Source organism: Sander lucioperca, chromosome 9 (genome assembly GCF_008315115.2).
Source record: "Sander lucioperca isolate FBNREF2018 chromosome 9, SLUC_FBN_1.2, whole genome shotgun sequence".
Classification (NCBI taxonomy): domain Eukaryota; kingdom Metazoa; phylum Chordata; class Actinopteri; order Perciformes; family Percidae; genus Sander; species Sander lucioperca.
The window spans coordinates 2280788-2297909 of NC_050181.1; the positions used below are offsets into that span (position 1 = coordinate 2280788).

General features: G+C 40.4%; 2 protein-coding genes across 8 annotated transcripts; one reads left to right on the plus strand and one right to left on the minus strand.

Annotated features, from left to right (window-relative positions):
- Positions 1-22: 22 nt before the first annotated feature.
- Positions 23-9948, minus strand: si:ch211-188c16.1 (uncharacterized protein LOC562677 homolog). Of its 7 annotated transcripts, XM_036005504.1 has the most exons (20): positions 9750-9948; positions 7330-8266; positions 7016-7204; positions 6395-6798; positions 6261-6316; positions 6043-6158; positions 5920-5945; positions 5737-5777; positions 5572-5619; positions 5234-5369; positions 4811-4970; positions 4471-4594; positions 4366-4397; positions 3951-4014; positions 3735-3772; positions 2149-2212; positions 1133-1231; positions 963-976; positions 685-718; positions 23-538 (listed from the first exon to the last, which is right to left on the minus strand). In XM_036005504.1, exons 1-20 carry the CDS (start codon positions 9756-9758, stop codon positions 469-471), a joined length of 2661 nt encoding a protein of 886 aa, XP_035861397.1. In that variant the 5' UTR covers positions 9759-9948; the 3' UTR covers positions 23-468. The 7 variants fall into 7 exon arrangements, with proteins under 7 accessions (XP_035861397.1, XP_031149170.1, XP_031149177.1 ...); XM_031293310.2 differs by having other exon boundaries at positions 6261-6798; positions 7330-8263; XM_031293317.2 differs by having other exon boundaries at positions 5737-5774; positions 6261-6798.
- A 343-nt stretch (positions 9949-10291) lies between these two features.
- On the plus strand, positions 10292-17028 carry c8a (complement component 8, alpha polypeptide). The gene is made up of 11 exons (XM_031293344.2): positions 10292-10524; positions 10657-10765; positions 11914-12061; positions 12174-12321; positions 12603-12792; positions 12870-13052; positions 13758-13998; positions 14101-14232; positions 14353-14510; positions 15096-15321; positions 16779-17028. The coding sequence occupies exons 1-11, from the start codon at positions 10415-10417 to the stop codon at positions 16928-16930; spliced, it is 1797 nt and encodes a 598-aa protein (XP_031149204.1). The 5' UTR covers positions 10292-10414; the 3' UTR covers positions 16931-17028.
- The last annotated feature ends 94 nt before the right edge of the window (positions 17029-17122 follow it).

Below are 17122 nucleotides of genomic sequence, written 5' to 3' on the forward strand. Positions count from 1 at the left end.
GGACAAACAATGTCATCAAAAGCATAAATCAATAACAAATATTTATTAGATGTAACACAGGAACAAAAAATCTAAATGCAAAGAAAACATTCACAAACAAATCTTATATGTAAGCTTCTCCAAGTGAACAGTTGGCTACTTTATGTCTTTGCTCTTTGGATAAAGTGCAATGATTCTATTTGTGCTCTATTAACAGTAACATCAAAGGAAAGAAAAGTGTAGAACACAATGTTAAATATGCACAACAAACTAAAACAAAAAGGTGAGATCAGAATTATAGTACAGTCATATCAGCAACTCCATTCATGATCGTTTCCTTTTCTCCACTGTGGAGGATCCAAAAAAAATATTCAGATACATGGCAAACTGGTCTCCATGGCAGATATTCTTCATGGTATCATATTCCAAAAGTGAACTATGCAGTTTTAGTTTTCATCCCGACTTAACTTGCTCCAGCCAGTGTGGTAATCAGAAGGTGTCAGCATATAGCGGTGGGGGAGGAAGGAGCTCCAGCTCTGTGAAGTCAACCTCCTGTTCACTGTCATACAAAATACAAGGGACATCACAGCTCAGAAAGGAAATGCCAAACAACCTGAAGTACTGCGAGTAGTCTGCTAATATTAATAAAGATCAAACGGAGGCAAGCTTCACTTGCTAATTTGAAGGAAACCTGTCAACACGTACGGATATGGAGGCTCCTCAACAGCAAACAAGAGGCCTGGATAAAGACGAGCAGATACAAAAGCCACATCAACTCTGAACTGTCTCTGCACCATGTTTCCTGGTTACATGAATCAGATAAGTGTACCCTACAAGTCTTTTTCCATTACAAGCAGGGCGCCAACCGGACTGTAGAGTCCTTAAAGAGATTTGTATGTACCCTCCTCTTAGCTTCACCATTATCAGTGAGAGTGACAAGTTGTGACAACAGTGGAGTCATGGAAATAAATCTGTAAACTTACTTGATGGCTCGGCACTTTGCATAGGATAGAATGAATGAAATGAAGAAGACATGTTTAGATTATTAACAGGGTCATTGATTACAGATTTTAAATATGACAACATCAGTGGACATGAAAAAATAACTTTCAATAAAGTAATGGTTGAGGTCATGGTTAAGAGAATACTGTACTTTGTAGGGGTTGCTCCTCCGCTATCAGGGATGTCACTAAATTCTTCTTTGCTGTGTTGGAAGAAGATGGCTAATTTCTGCAGGGCCTCGTGTCTGGTCCTAAAGAATGAAGACAAGAAACTGTTAGGACTTATTTTACTACTACAACGATTACTTTTCATTCTCACCGGTGGCCTACAGGGGATGAGGAACACCTATACAAAGTATTACAATTCAATAAACTAACGCTGAAATAAATACTACTTTTATTAAGCTTTTGAAGATCAGCCCGTGTGTCCAAGAGGTGCTGTGCTGTCGAGATGCAGTTATAGTTTTAACAAGGCTGCACATGTGGCTTACTTTAACAAAATATTATCTTATCATATTCCACTTCAGACTCAAATTATTTTTTACATAGAAATGTTGGATAAAACTCTCAGCAGTACTTTTGAGCTACTTTTATGACAATTGGGCAGGTTGGGCTCTGAATAGAGTATTTGGTGCCATCGAAATCTGGTAACACTGACTTGTAATGTACTGATTTGCTGCATTTCTTTGTTATATATGAAAGTACACAGAATATATTTGGGATTCGGACAAAACAAGCTATTTGAATACCTCACTTTAGGCTCTGGCAAATTATAATGGGCGTTTTTCACAACTTTTGACATTTTAACTGAGAAAATAATACAAAAATGAGAACAAATCACTAGTTGAAGGCCTAGTCCCCTATGTTAGTGTCATCCAATGCACAAATTATGGATTTTGATCTCTACTATAAATCATATAGTAGAGGACTCCAGGAACACTACCAAAAATGTCAGGCCCCTTGCATAATATTTCCAATTATTAATATCTTTCGCACTCTACATCACTTTCCTTTCCAATGTTTAATATTTAGTTACTCATGAAGAAATATATGTACACACATACATCATATGTTACACAAACACACCCTGTCTTGAGAAGAGGTGGATGCAGAAAGATTTATGTACATGTGGGTAAACAAGGGAAACGTGCCAAGGTTTGAGACTTACTGTGTGTGTAGGTCCTCCAGGTTGGCATCGCTCAGAATGTGCTGGGCGCTGACATAGCCACATGCTGTCAAAGTGAACACATGAAGGGCAGAGGTGGGTGGGAAGGTGAGGGACGGATGGGAGTGAGTTATGCAAAGACAGTATGACAGAGGAGGGAGGGAGTAAGAAAGCGGCATGGTAAAAATGCACATCAAAAGGCAAGTTACAGTCTGCCATGTTAATGTATAACCATAGGCACCGATTTATGTTTTCCTCCATGGGTGCTCACAGGCACACGCCCTTTAAAAAAAAAAATATATAAAAAAGTAGTCAAAAATTGTTTGCATTTCAGAACCTTAGGAAATGGACAGCGGCCGACACGAACATACACGCCTATTAACTCGATAATAAAGCTGTAAAGTAGGCTTTCAACTCAGCACAGCGTAGGGCTGGGCAATATTTCAATATTATATTGATATCGTGGTATGAGACTAGATATCGTCTTAGAATTTGAAGAATTGTAATATCGTTACAAGTCTTCTCCTGGTTTCAAAGGCTGCATTACAGTAAAGTGGTGTCATTTTCTGAATTTACCAGACTGTTCTAGCTGTTCTATTATTTGCATTTAACCACTTAGTCGTTATATCCATATTATGATGGTTATTTATCTAAAATCTAAATGTGGAAGATATTTTGTGAAAGCACCAATTGTCAACCTTGCAGTATCGTTGCAATATCGACATCGAGGTGTTTGGTAAAAAATATTGTGATATTTGATTTACTCCATATCACCCAGCCCTAGTATAGCGCCACTTCTCACAAATACAGATAGGATTGGAGATGAAAAGTTTAAATGACACGTAACCGTGATCAGCTTCGTGGGAAATTAAAGGAACACGCCGACTTATTGGGAATTTACTTATTCATCGTAACCTCCAGAGTTAGTCCAAGTCACTACATACCCTTCTCATCTCCGTGCGTGTTGTAAGGCTGTCTGACGGTTCCAGCGGCATCAGGCCAGCACAGAACATGCAGGTGAATGGTTCCAGTAATCCTACAGCTCCGAATAAGTGACAAAATAACGCCAACATGTTCCTATTTACATGTTGTGATTTGTAGAGTCACAGCGTGTACAAAAAACAACGGAACATGAGACACAGCCATCTTCTAACCGTAAACAAACCGGGAACTATATTCTCAGGCGGAAGAATATAGTACTTGGGCGGAATGATTTGCTTTGCAGCAAGCCTGTCTGAATATAGTTCCCGGTTTGTTTACGGTTAGAAGATGGCTGTGTCTCATGTTATGTTGTTTTTTGTACACGCTGTGACTCTACAAATCACAACATGTAAATAGGAACATGTTGGCGTTATTGTCACTTTTGTCACAATTTGGAGCAGTAGGATTACTGGAACCATTCACCTGCATGTTCTGTGCAAGGCTAAGCTACCGGTGGAGCTGTCAGACAGCGTTACAGCTCGCACGGAGATGAGAAGGGTATGTATGGACTTATCTAACTCTGGGGGATACGGTGAATAAGCTAAAGTCCCAATAAGTCTGTTGTTAATGTTTTCACTTCAAAAGGACCAGATGTAAAATGTACTCACACATCTCGGGGAGTGAAGCATTCTGATGGGGAAAGCTACTATACAGAATAAAGAGAAAAAAAAAATAATTAGGGTGTGCCACATAAATTCAATCATATCTTTCAGAGGGGATTACTTAAATGTACTCTCATGTGGTCCAAGATTTCTGTCATTCTTTTAAAAAGCAACTGATTGATTTGAAACCTACTTTAAGTCACAGTAAAGGACAGTACTTACTGGCTTTCAATGGGGGGTGAGAGGGTCTCATCTTCACATGCCCACTCCTCACTGTCATCTGTGACTGTGGAAAAACAAATGAGTTTGATCAAGCACACTGCATGGTGGTGATAGATGTTTTGCAGGGTAGAAACTGAAACCCCCAGCTTACATGGAATTCCTTCACAATCATAAAACAACACATGGCTGTCAAGCAGATGACATCTAGTAAAGTTATTCAGGCCAGGCATTTGGTCGTGTGAGTCTTCCAGCTGGTTGACAACCTCTGTGTAACTGTTCTCTGTCAGTCAACAAGTCCATTCATTAAATCAACCAGTTAACTGTATGTCTTAGCAGAAGTTAGGGTTAGAGGTGACAGTACAACCCATATATCAATAGTAAGTTAAGTGTTTGTGCAGATGCTAATAATACTTACAACTGCTTGTTAGTACAGGGTGGTTAGAAGATCTGCAAAACAAAGAAAAGAGTCAGACAGACAGACAGACAGACAGACAGACAGACAGACAGAGCTAACTAGTACCTGCTCCCAATGCTGATGGTATCCCCGTCCATGTTGCCTCCGCGTCCAGCTGCTTGGGCCTTCTTGCCAAGTTCCAGCATCTCTTTGATATTTAGTTCGACATTCATCACTGAAATATAGCCGTCTGCAATACCCAAGAATTCCCATTACTTCTATGAGATCAGAGGTTATTCTTAGCCTGCTTGTAGTCCAAAATTCAGGTGAGGTCAAGACATGCTTAGGTTGTTTTAGTCTGGGTCGAATCTTGTGAAACAACCTGGTATCAGCACCAATGCATCATTATATCTCAAATCCTGATTTCCATTCTTGGGCTTACATGAAAACATGCGTCTAAACTCACACTTGTTGTTGGCGTCTCGGGCCAACCATTTGCCTTTGGGGCAGCTGGTGGTGCGAATGATGCTGACGGTGTCGCCGCTCTTCACTGGCAGGTCATTCTTGCGAACCTTGCTAGCCACCATCACCTTGGCGTGGTACATGGGCTCCTCTTCCCCGCTCACCTTGAGAGTCACATTTTCAGTAATGAGAGGCTGTGGTTTGGATTGATTTCAGAGCACCTCAGCAGTGCATAGTTTGCCACTTTTCACTGACTGTCGTTGCGATACTAAGATATACATTAACATGCTATATTTGTGTAATATATGTAACATTTGCAAGCAATTTTACATTTGTACAAGCCTTTTAAAAGCAGACGAGAAAAAAACAGCTCCACCAGACTAAATTAAAAAGGTTAACTACCAAGTAAAGTGATTGCGTAACTTACTTTGAATTTCTTTTTCATTTCATTTTCCTTCTTCTCCCTTTCTTTTTGCTCCTTTCTCTGCTTCTCCAGTCGATGCTTTTCCCTCTTCCTCTGTTCTTTAAGGTAAGCACTGTTGGGGCTTTGGCGTTCTTTCAGACTGTTCAGTGGCAAAAAAATAAATAAATAAACTTATTTTCCATAAAGATTACGTGTACCACCTGAAATATGAATGGAAGCATATGCAAGTACAAAAAAAAAAAGAAAAACTGAACAAGAAATAACAAAAGCTGTTTTCAAATGTGAAAACATAGGAAACAAGCGTTTGGCCCGCTGTATGAGAGGAGAGTTGTCTAACATACCTGTGGACATGATTATGGGCCGAATGAGCGTGTTCTGATGCCCTGCCCCTGCAGTTTGATTACCACAGTAAGAGAAAAATCAATTGCTGCCTTTCGTCTGGCAAAAAACAATGTCAATGACAGGACTTGTATGTTTGAAAAAAAGAAAGAAAAAAGAAGACATACCACGGATTCCGCGGCCACATGTTAAGAACCGCCTCCTCCTTCTTCAAATAAACAGATGATACATTTCATTTACCACATACGCAGAATGTTTCATCATTGCACAGGATGTGTCTGACCGTAAACTTAACGTTTCTCTTATTACACTTATACACTCAATTAGATTAAATAAAAAAAATGAATTACCATAGGGTGGTTGTCAGCATACGGATCTGTAAAAATTATTAACAAGGGAGTTAAACAGGGACAACAAATATCTGCAACAGATCTGATATCGAAAAGAAAAACTGATTAAGTAAACATTCTTACTCTTCAGACAACCTTTTCGTTTCCACGAGTTCTGGCCCAAGATGAATTTGTTGATGTTCTCGACATCCTCATACACATTATTGCACGATTCAAAGTAACGGTCCTGTTGAGATACACTAGAGGGGAGCAAAACAATACAATTGTACAAACAGGAAATGTCTTAACACACTGAAATGTGAAAAAAGTAAAAGTGTGATTGCAGGTACTACAAAACCCACTTGGAATGTGGTTGTATCCCATCATTCAATGATGCGTGGTCACCATTGTCGGTTTCCTGTGCAGCAGAGTGAGCCTCAGTCTCTCCCAGGTCAATCTCATCAGCGTGAGCGCTAGAAAGAGGATCCACGCTCACCTCCTCACCCTGAGACCACTGCTCACATACAGCAGGCTCTGGGAACTCTGAACAGTTTATTGGTTCATGGAAGCTGGCTGGATCGAGGGGTATTATGTTTGGATTGCCAAGGTTCAGATCTTGGAGGCTGGTGCTCATAAGGGGCTCAACAGGATCGCACACTGCTAAGTCAGGTCGGGGATCCTCAACAGCGGTGGCCCCGCAGTGATCTGGTACAGGAAGGCCAGTGCTGACTAAGTCTAAGGCCTCCAGTTCTAGCGCACAAATGTCAACAGCTTCACTCTCGGCCGTTTCCATCTCTGAATTCTCAAAGTCTGGAAACTCTGGAGCATCTAGTACAGGGTTGGAGGTGAATGGGTGCTCAGCCTCTGGCTCTCCGCAGGTGCTGAGATCTGGTGACATGTCTACAATAAGAAACCAAAACCAGCACAGAATCAGAAAAGATGTTCAACCCTACCACAAATAGGTATAAATAAAAGTAAACTGCAGTACAATACACAGTAAGCGATGTCCAAGTAAAAATACAACTTTTTTTGCCATCATAATCTTCAGTGTGTAGCCAGAAAGGGGTGGTGCGCCAAGCAAGGCTACGGGAATGAAAAAAACAACAAGTTAACATACCGTTAACTGTGTGTCGGTGGTAACAGCTGAGATCTACCAATGGAGGTCTGGGGGGCTTTGGTGGCAATGGACCCAGTGACCTCAAGTCAGGTAAAGGATTCTTTTGCGGAGCACAGGGTGGAAGAGGTTTACCAGTCCTGACAGAGGGAAGGGCGTTATCTCTGCCAAACTGCTTATCCAACGCAGACTCTAACCATTGGGAAACACAATATCGCAAATGTATTAGAAATCTAATCGAATAACCAGTATGAGAAGATAAGGGTGTCTAATGTGGACAAAACATGTTTGTCACTGAATTATACTGTATAACTTACTGTGTGCAGAGTGGTTGGCTTTGAAGAAAGGCCGGGCCGATAGATAAGCCATGTGTGGAAGAAAGACTGGTGGGGGTATGGGTAGCTCAGGTTCAGGTTCAACAATGTTCTTTGGCGGCAAAGGGAACGCGTTGTCTCTTGAGACGTAGTCAGGGGACTGCAAGTTCTTAGGTTTGGCAGAGAACAACATCTGCCTGCGTGAAAACTTCTTCCTGGCCCTCTCCAAGGTGCTAATGATTTTGTTGTCGGAGTCAACACTTGTCTCTGCAGAAGGAGGGGTGGTTGGGATATCGGGGCTGGAGAGGGGGAGCTCAGCGGTTGATTGGTCACTTTGGAGCGAAGCCCTGTCTTCTGGGGTTTGTTTTTCCACAGAGGGCAACGCGCCGGGAGCACTGGAAGGTCTGGTGGTCAAATCAGCGTACGTAGGCTCCTCTCCATTTTCTGCCTTGACCTTTGATGCCTTGGCTGACTTGAAAGGAAGCAGCAAACCTTTCTTCTTGATTTTAGTTTGCGGCAGGACTTCTTTCCCTGGCTCCAGTTTGTGCGCATTTTTGGCTGGCGGTTCTGTCTTTTGCTCTTTTACAGGCAGGATTGGAAGCACCAGAGGCATGTGTCTTTCTTTGAGGGACTGCCTTGTTGTGCCGTCTCCATTAGCTAGCTGAGATGAGGGAGAGGTCTGCTGAGGTTGTGGTGGAAAGGAAACTGGTCGCTTGCCTCCAGATGCCCGCAGCCCATCTCTGAAGATGACCCGGGGAACCGCTGGGGTCTTGTTTTCTCCAGAAATATTAATACTGCTGACCACAGCGCTGTAGTGACCTCCAGGACGTGGAAAGTGTTTGGGTTTCTCGGCAACAGCTGGTCGAGTGGTTTTCGATTGAGCCAGGAGGGCCTCTTCCTGAAACTTGGCCCTCAGAGCTTTGAAGTTGCTTAGTCCCTCCATTAAAAAGAGAAGGGAAAAAAATGAATAATCATTATTCGTTAGATTAATAGAAATGCTATTACTTTCACAGTCAATGTACTTGATGGTTAGAGTGTAGGGATCCAAACCCAACACAATATGTAAGGGTTGGTTTACCAAAGTTACAAAAAGCATTTCCTCACTCCAGAGTGCTATCTAGTTATGCAGATAGTTTTGGTTTTACATGCGGAGTAGGGCTGAACATTTAATCGTTTTTAAATCCAAATCGCGATTTGAAAGAATGCGATTAGCTAATCGTGAAGACCTCGATTAATTGAATGTGAAATATTTAGTTGAATGTTTGGTGTTACATTTGATTCAACATGTTTTTATTCCTCTCTTTTGAGTATTATATTTACAGTTTTTTCACAAGATAAATGCTGAAAAATGTCACACATAATATCACACAGATTGTTTACAGAAATGTTTTCAGTAGATCTTTCATTTATTTTGTATTACTTTATTAAACAGGATCGTAGGAAGGTGCAACATGTAGCTTAAAAAAAAAAGAAATCGCAATTGTAATATCTGGCAGGAAAAACACAATTAGATTTCTTCCTCAAATCATTCAGCCCTAATGCAGAGGTTTTGAAATATCTGCCTAGAATTTCTGCATTCACCCCAATACAACGGAAGTGAATAAAATTCATCTTTGAAAATCCAGAAACAGAGTAGAGCTTCGATGATTAGTTGTTTAATTGATTTGTCGATTACAATTTAGATCAACGATTAATCCTTTTGAGTCACTTATGAAAATAAAATTTTAAAAGATCTTGTGTTCTAGCTTCTCAAATGTGAATATTTGCTGGCTTCTTAAGTCTTCGGCCATTAAACTGAATGTTTGGACTGTTGGGTGGACAAAACAAGATATAGTTTTCAGAAACTCTATAAACCAAACAATTAACTGATGAACCAAAACAATGTTTGACAGATTAATCAATAACAAAAACAGTTGTTAGTCCACAGAACACATGGTGAACTGTTGACATTAAGATCTAATCCAGAATAACAGGTAACGTTAGCCTACAACTTTTCTCAGGAATGATGCTGCTTAATATTTTTATGTAATTTTCTCAATGCTGTGAGCACCACAAAATACATTTAATTTGCAGTCATCGTTTTGAGGTGGACGCCAATATCTCAGAGATGGATATCTGAAAACCTGGGCAAATAAAACCAAAACTAGACAAAATCAGAAGTGAATAAGAATGTTTTGTTACCTAGTGTGAAGTGACACTTTAATGTACTATAGCGTTATGTAGAATTGTGATAACCTTGCTAAGCCATACACTTTTATTATAAACAAGTGAAACAAATTGTCTCAAAAACGGTGCATTAAACATGGAGCAACGTAACAGCTAGCACAGGGCATGGGAGGAAAGCTAACATTAACGTTACCTAAATGTTGCTATCCTCTTAAGGTCCTCAGGCTAAAATTACTTTCTTTAGCTTTAAAAGTTACCTCGTCCATCGTAGCTCGTTTTGTTCATCACCATTCAGGTTTGTACATTTGGAAAGCGGTCTAAACTGAGGTGACGTGGACGCTGTCGGCTACGTTAATAAATGTATCGAGATGAATCCAACATTTATGCTAAAACAAACAATTTGAACGCACCGCCGTGGGACATGCGACGCACCTGCGTGCTGCGCGTGACCTGATGACGTGCGCGTTCATGCTGTTGAATTGACAAATCAGAAGCGACGGAAACCACTTTGTATGTGGATAGGTATTATCAAGTTATTATTATTGAGGGTTATTATAATATTATTGATAGGTTGTAATAATAATAATAATAATAATAATATAGCCAATGGCTTACCTCACTGCAGATAATGTAAAAAGAAAACCAATATTGTTTCAGTTTGAGTTGTTCAAGTACTTTTACTAGTTACATTAAAAGTGTTTGTTGGGACAACATGTTCTGGCTGGATTGGAGTGCAGGGGTGTAGTTGAGAAATGGGGGTAATAGATCATTAAAAAAACTTCCCCAGCTGTTGTAAGAGCATGTGTTTACTCCTGATCAATCATTCACTGCGGTTGGTCAACACTGCAGTGGTAGAAGTCACCACACAACGGCTGTTTTTTCGTGGCATATTAATCTTAAGGACTAGCTACTCATTTTCAGTATGGAGACATTTATTAATTTACTCCTGACTTTATGCACACTGCATCTGTCTGTCAATTTTAGCCCAGTTGTGAATGCATCCAGGAGGCCATGGACAACTGCTGATACCAGGTGCAGTATTCCTCGCTTCAACATCTTTTACATTCACATATAACACCTTGAAAGCAGTGATGTAATATATCCTGCGCACCATGGGTATTAGAAGAGAAACTGAGATGATAATGCATGTTTTTTGGGCACCAGTTGGGCTGGGCTGAGGAGGGCCAGAGCTGTAAACAGGCCAATACCCATCAACTGTAATTTGGGGAGCTGGTCATCTTGGACTCCTTGTAACTCTTGCACAGACAAAAAGGTAATGGCGTTTTTCTCAATAAATTGCATGAATTAGTCATTAAAAGATGTTGAATGAAAATTATGATTACAACTTATATTATGGGTGGCTTGTGCAATACCTGGCAACAGAGCTGTAGTACTTGAGTCCGGACTCAGACTTGTCTTGGAAATCGGCCATGGGACTCGCCAAATATTCTAGTTGGTCTCAACCGAGTTCAGCACTAAATGCTTTTTTTGTTGTTACTTCCTCCTTCAAAACAAAACCATTGGTATTGGTTTAATTCACAATCCATCTAGAACAGGCAACGAGATCATCAGGGATCAATCATTTTCATTTTGGCCACAGACACAATGTCAGCGAGCAGTTTGTATTATGAATTTTTCAGGACAAGTGATAAGTTCAAGAATGGGAACATTTCCATTTTATATTTTAAGTAAATATTATGGCCAAATTTAATCCTATAGTGTGTTACTCTGCACTTGCTTTTTGATTATTACAAATTATAAAGCAAAATTAGCATCTTAAAATAGATACACTGTCTCTCACATCACATAAATTACAAACAGGTAAGTAAGTGGTCTTGAAGAGGATTCTTTTTTTTCTGTCTCGGTATTGACTGTCTCTCATTTGGACTCGGTCATGACTTGGACTCAAACTTTTTTGGAATCGGTCTTGACTCGGTCTCGACTAGTCCTGGTCTTGGACTTGTAATGGACTCGACAAAGGTGGACTTGACTACAGCCCTGCCTGGCAATGGTAAAACTAGAACTCCCCCCAAAAAACAGTGGAGTTTAGACAGTTTTCTGTCTGGTAGCACAGATCAATACATGGATGAGATAATCAATAGGTCTAAAGGGAACAATGGTTATCCTAAATCAGCACTTCTGCTTAAATAAGGTCAAGAAAAGTGGGCCTTGGTTTGACAATACTTAAATACTTTGTAACCGCTTGTAGACTCTAACTATCAAATATTAGCTATTTATATGGAATGTAGAAATGAACAATTATTGAATTAATTAATTGATTTTAACTGCACCGCTACAAACATAATACCACATGGCCTACTGCTACAGTGTTTCTGTATGAATCTATATCTCGACAATGGTGCAAGGCAATGGACATACTGATTGATTTTAAGCGCTAACTCATTTTTAACTCTGTCTCAGGTCCATTTTCGATACATGGAGAAGCCCTCACAGTTTGGTGGCACACAGTGCACTGGGGCACTGTGGGAGAAGCTGGCATGTCCAACAGTAACAACACCGTGTCTTGTGACAGATTACTGTGGAGAGAGCTTTACCTGCAATGAAACAGGCAAGTCCCATCAACAACCGCTCATACAACATATTCTCTTTAAGCTGATGGTGTTTTGTCTGATAGTGTGTAAAGGTGCAGTACATGTAAATCGGTCTCTCTGTCTATCTAGGGCGCTGCATCAGCCAGTCCCTTCGCTGTAATGGAGAGTCAGACTGTGATGATTTCTCTGATGAAGAGGGCTGTGAAGACTTCACCCGGAGAGATGATAAGTGTTCCACCATACTGCCGATCCCTGGCGCTGAACGTGGCACTCAGGGGTAAATACTGCAGAGTTATTACTAATCTTATTGCTATTATCCACTTTACATAGTTTTTATCACACAGATGCTGGTTTTAAAAGCAATGCAAATGAATTAGCAGGTACACTGCATAGTTACCTGTAAAAAATAATTTCAATAAGCATAAACACATCAAAAGCACTATTTCTTTAAACATTGGAAATATATCCAAATCACACCATTACTTATTTTACATGTGTCTCATTTAATCTTTATTATCCTCACCTAATGACTCATTTGAATGATTCTACTTTGCCTAGCTACAACGTGTTGACTGGAGACTTTGTGGATCATGTACTTGACCCGAGTTACTTTGGAGGAGCGTGTGAATATGTCTATAATGGTGAATGGAGGAAATTTATCTATGATGCATTCTGCGAAAACCTGCACTATAATGAAGATGAGAAGAACTACAGGAAACCGTACAACTACCACACCTACCGCTTTGTGGTAATGTTGTGATTTATTTCTTAATAAATGGGCTGTTTGAACAAAGACATTTTGACATAAAGTTTAACCTTGTACAGGCTCAAGCTACGTCTGAGGGCTCTCACGAATACTATGAAGATACGGTGAGCCTGCTGAATGCGAGGAAAACCATGAGTTCTTCCAGTGCCGGAGTCACAGTTGGGATCTATATGGTGGAAGTGGGACTTAGTGGAAGTGATGAATCTGAGTTTCTCAAGAACATAACACAGCATAAAAGCCAGGTATGATCTATTGGCGACAACGTTCAACATGTTCTACATGTTAACAAGTGCAATTAGTTTTGTTGTTTGTTTTAGATATATTATTATTAATTGTTTGAGGTCAGAGTTTGTTGATTTTCTTTTATATTTTGGGAAATATGCTTGCTCTTTTGCTGAGAATTAGATGACGACTCTCATGTCTGTCCATTAAATATGAAGCTATACCTCCAGAAGCCAGTTAGCTTAGCTTAGCATTAAAACTGGAAACAGAGGGAACCAGCTAGCCTGGCTCTGTCAAAAGGTAACAAAGTCTGCCTACCAGCACCTGCAAAGCGCACTGATTAACACATTATACAGTGTTTTGTTTGTTAAATCTGTACAAAAACCAAAGTGTAAAATTGACAAGTTCTGATTTTACATAGGCCTACAGTTGACCATCTGTTTCCCCCTGTTTTCAGTTGTTACGCTACGCTAAACTAACACTCTCCTGCTTATATTTAAAACTTAAATACCCAGGACCAAAATGTCCCCAAATTTCTTACTCCTCTAAAAAGTGTGGTGTCTTACCACAAAAGGGTTACCGTAAATGTTTGTGGCCAAAAGTAAGGACATTATTTCAGGTTTAAATAAGTTACAGTTTTATAAAAACTTTTTAAATTACTATTTCTTCCTCTGAAAACAAGAAAAATCACTTTACTCTTTAAAATCTTGCCTTTTTGTCCTCAGGACCTCGGGTTCATTAGGCTTTGGTCCAAAGTGGAAACAGCCCACTTCAAAATGAGAAGTAATAAGCTGATGCTTCATGAAGATTTCTACGTTTCACTCATGGAGCTCCCTGAGCAGTACGACTTTGGGAGTTACTCCGACTTCTTCCGCACATTTGGCACCCACTATGTCACAGAGGGAATTATGGGAGGAACCCTTGAATATGTTGTGGTTGTCAACAAAACATTTATGGCAAAATCAAGTACTGTGGGCTTTTCAGTTTGTTAATAATCAATGTAATCTAAGAGATAATGTAATGTAAAGTAAGTAACCTTTGTTTAATTCTCTTCCCTAACTCTCACAGATATTAACAGTGAAGAAGCTGGCAGCTGCATTGGTGCCTCTTTTGGTTTAAGCAATTCCTTCTCAAACACTGGCTCAGTAAATCTCAAAGTGGCTGGGAAGCATTGCGAAAAAACAGGAACGTATGAAAAAGGTGAGACATTGAAATTCTATTACGTGTATAAGCTTTATCTGTAAAATGTCATTAAAGGATTGTTACAGTACGCTGTTATCAGAGCTGAAATGTCTTTCTTTTTTTCTTTTTTAAATGTAGGCGCGAGCTCTAGTTCAGCTGTGATTGAGGACATTGTTACTCTAGTGAAGGGGGGAGTCACACACAGCAGCAGTGGCCTGTTGGCTATCAGGAACCCTGACACCTACAAAAACTGGGGAGCGACCCTCAAATACAACCCAACACTCATCGAATATGAGGTGACTTAGCGGAAGATGATTTGACATAACATGCTCTGAACAGAAGAAAAACAAAACAAAGTTATACCTTCTCAATCTATAACCACACACTGCTTTTGTGCCTTTGCTGGTGTGGTCATCTGCTTTTTAGTAGGGGTGGGGGGGGAAATCGATGCCGCATAGTATTGCGATATTTTCCGTGGCAATACTGTATCGATACATGGACGCCAAGTATCGATCTTTTATTATATAAATTGCACATGAGAATTTAACCTGTGGGTACTAGAATAATACGGTTAATTGCTTTTCAGTCCACTTGATGGAAAATTAAAGTGAGATGAACAAACCAGAGACATTTTATTTTTATTTTTAGACAAAACAGATGTTGACAAAGTTTTGCTTTGGGGACATAATTTGAAGTTGGAAAACAGGTAATGAATTGCAATATATCGCAGAATATCGCAATATGTTTAAAATCGCAATAATATCGTATCGTGACATAAGTATCGTGATAATATCGTATCGTGAGGCCTCTGGTGATTCCCATCCCTACTTTTTAGTTACTTTTTTAACTTTTTTCTCTGTCCTTCCTGCCTTATGACCTAGACAATGCCAATTTATGAGCTAGTGCGCCTCAGCACAGCCGCTGACCATGTAGGTGCGAGACTGGCCAACTTGGAGAGAGGCTGGGATGAGTATCAGCAGCAGTTTGACTCCTGTCGCTGCGCCCCCTGCAGACACAACGGCATCCCCGTCCTCACGGGTACCTCCTGTACGTGCATCTGTAAGTCAGGCTTCCGGGGAGAGGCTTGTGAAGAGACTCTCAGAAGAGGTGAGACTTTTGTCATAAGTAAAAACAGTGGAGGTAAACACATTCAAATAATTTCCTTAAATAAAGGAATATTTTGACATTTTGGGTTATACGATTATTCACTTTCTAGCTGAGAGTTAGATGAGAAGACACCACTCTCATATTTGTCTGTTGCACATGAAGCTGGAGACAGGACACAGTTAGCTTAGCTTAGCATAAGGGGCCCTATCTTGCACCCGGCGCAGCGCAACTGTCTTTGCTAGTTTAAGACTGACGCAGTTGTTAATTTCCCATCCAGCGCCCGTGTCGTTTAAATAGCAAATGCACCTGCGCCCATCTTTGCGCCCATGGGCTTGCTGGTCTTACAGGGAGGTGTGTTCAGGTACATTCTTGGCGTATTGCTATCTTGAGGCAGCGGGAAGTGATCGAGCCATTGACCAACAAAAACCTGGTCTAAAGTCAATAGCACAGCATTTCATTGTTATTTTAATAGCAATTTAGTAAAATGTGCCTAGGCTTATGCACAGCGCACGCACACTATGCTTGTTACACACACACAGGGAAGTGCAACAGCACACAAACATGCAAAAGATTACAAATAAAAATATTACGGTGCAAATCCGCCATCATAATAGCAATGCGCCAAGGTACAAATGCGGAGATGACACTCTGATTGGTTTATTGCATGTTACGCCCAAAACACATCTATGAATTAATGAAGACACTAAGTACAACCCCTTGGAACCATGTGCCCGGCGCACGGACCCTTTTTTCCGCCGTCAAACTAGCAAAAGTGGATTTGATCACGCCCTAAACGCACCTGCGCCATGTGCTTCACGCCGTGTGCTTAGATCGTTAAAATAGGGCCCAAAGAATCAAAGCAGTAGGGAACAGCTGGCCTTGCTCTGTCCAAAGGTAAAAAGAAATCTGACTACCAGCACCCCTAAAGCTCACTAATTAACATTTTATATCTTGTTTGTTTATTCTGCACAAAAACTGAAAATTGTAAAAACAACAAGCTTCTTCGGTGTGTGCGAGGTTGCCAGGCAAATAGCATATTTCCCAAAATGTCAAACTATTTCTTTAAATAAAAGCAGCAATTCCATAAAGGATACATATTCCATTAAAATAATTTTACTCTAAATTATCTATCTATGATAATTATAGATCATGTTGCAGGTGATCTAATGCATCCAGACCTTTTTTTGTGAAGTCACAGGTAATTACAGCTGTCAGTGAAATGTAGAGGAGTAAAAAGTGCAAAACAAGTGCAAACCGTAACAATTTCTCTCACATGGGCAGGAGTGTTTTCTTGAACAGATTGAAAGGGACTATAGTGTTATTATGAGACTTACAAGCTGCATGTTTCACTTGGGTTAGAGGATGTGATGGAATGACAGTGTGCAGACATATCCTGTTTCTAAATCTATATGCTTTTTAAACTGCAGCTTAAAACTCCCTACATTTTTCCTCGACAGATACCAAGACAGATGGGTCGTGGTCATGCTGGGGGGCCTGGTCTTCCTGTGGATCGGGGAGGAAGACTCGGACAAGAACCTGTGATAATCCTGCACCTGAGGGGGGCGGAGCAACCTGCCTGGGCTCCTCCTCTCAGACTCGGCACTGTTAAAGTCGCTCACGTTCCAGGGTGAAAATGCTGTTGAGTGCTAAGTAAGCACAATTAAAGTGTTTTTAATGAATAAAAAACGGCTCCTCCACAATCCCTTTATAAATGGTGAGCTCTAAAAATTAAATTGAAATGCATGCCAGGACACGACACAGTGTGTGTGTGTGTGTGTGTGTGTGTGTGTGTGTGTGTGTG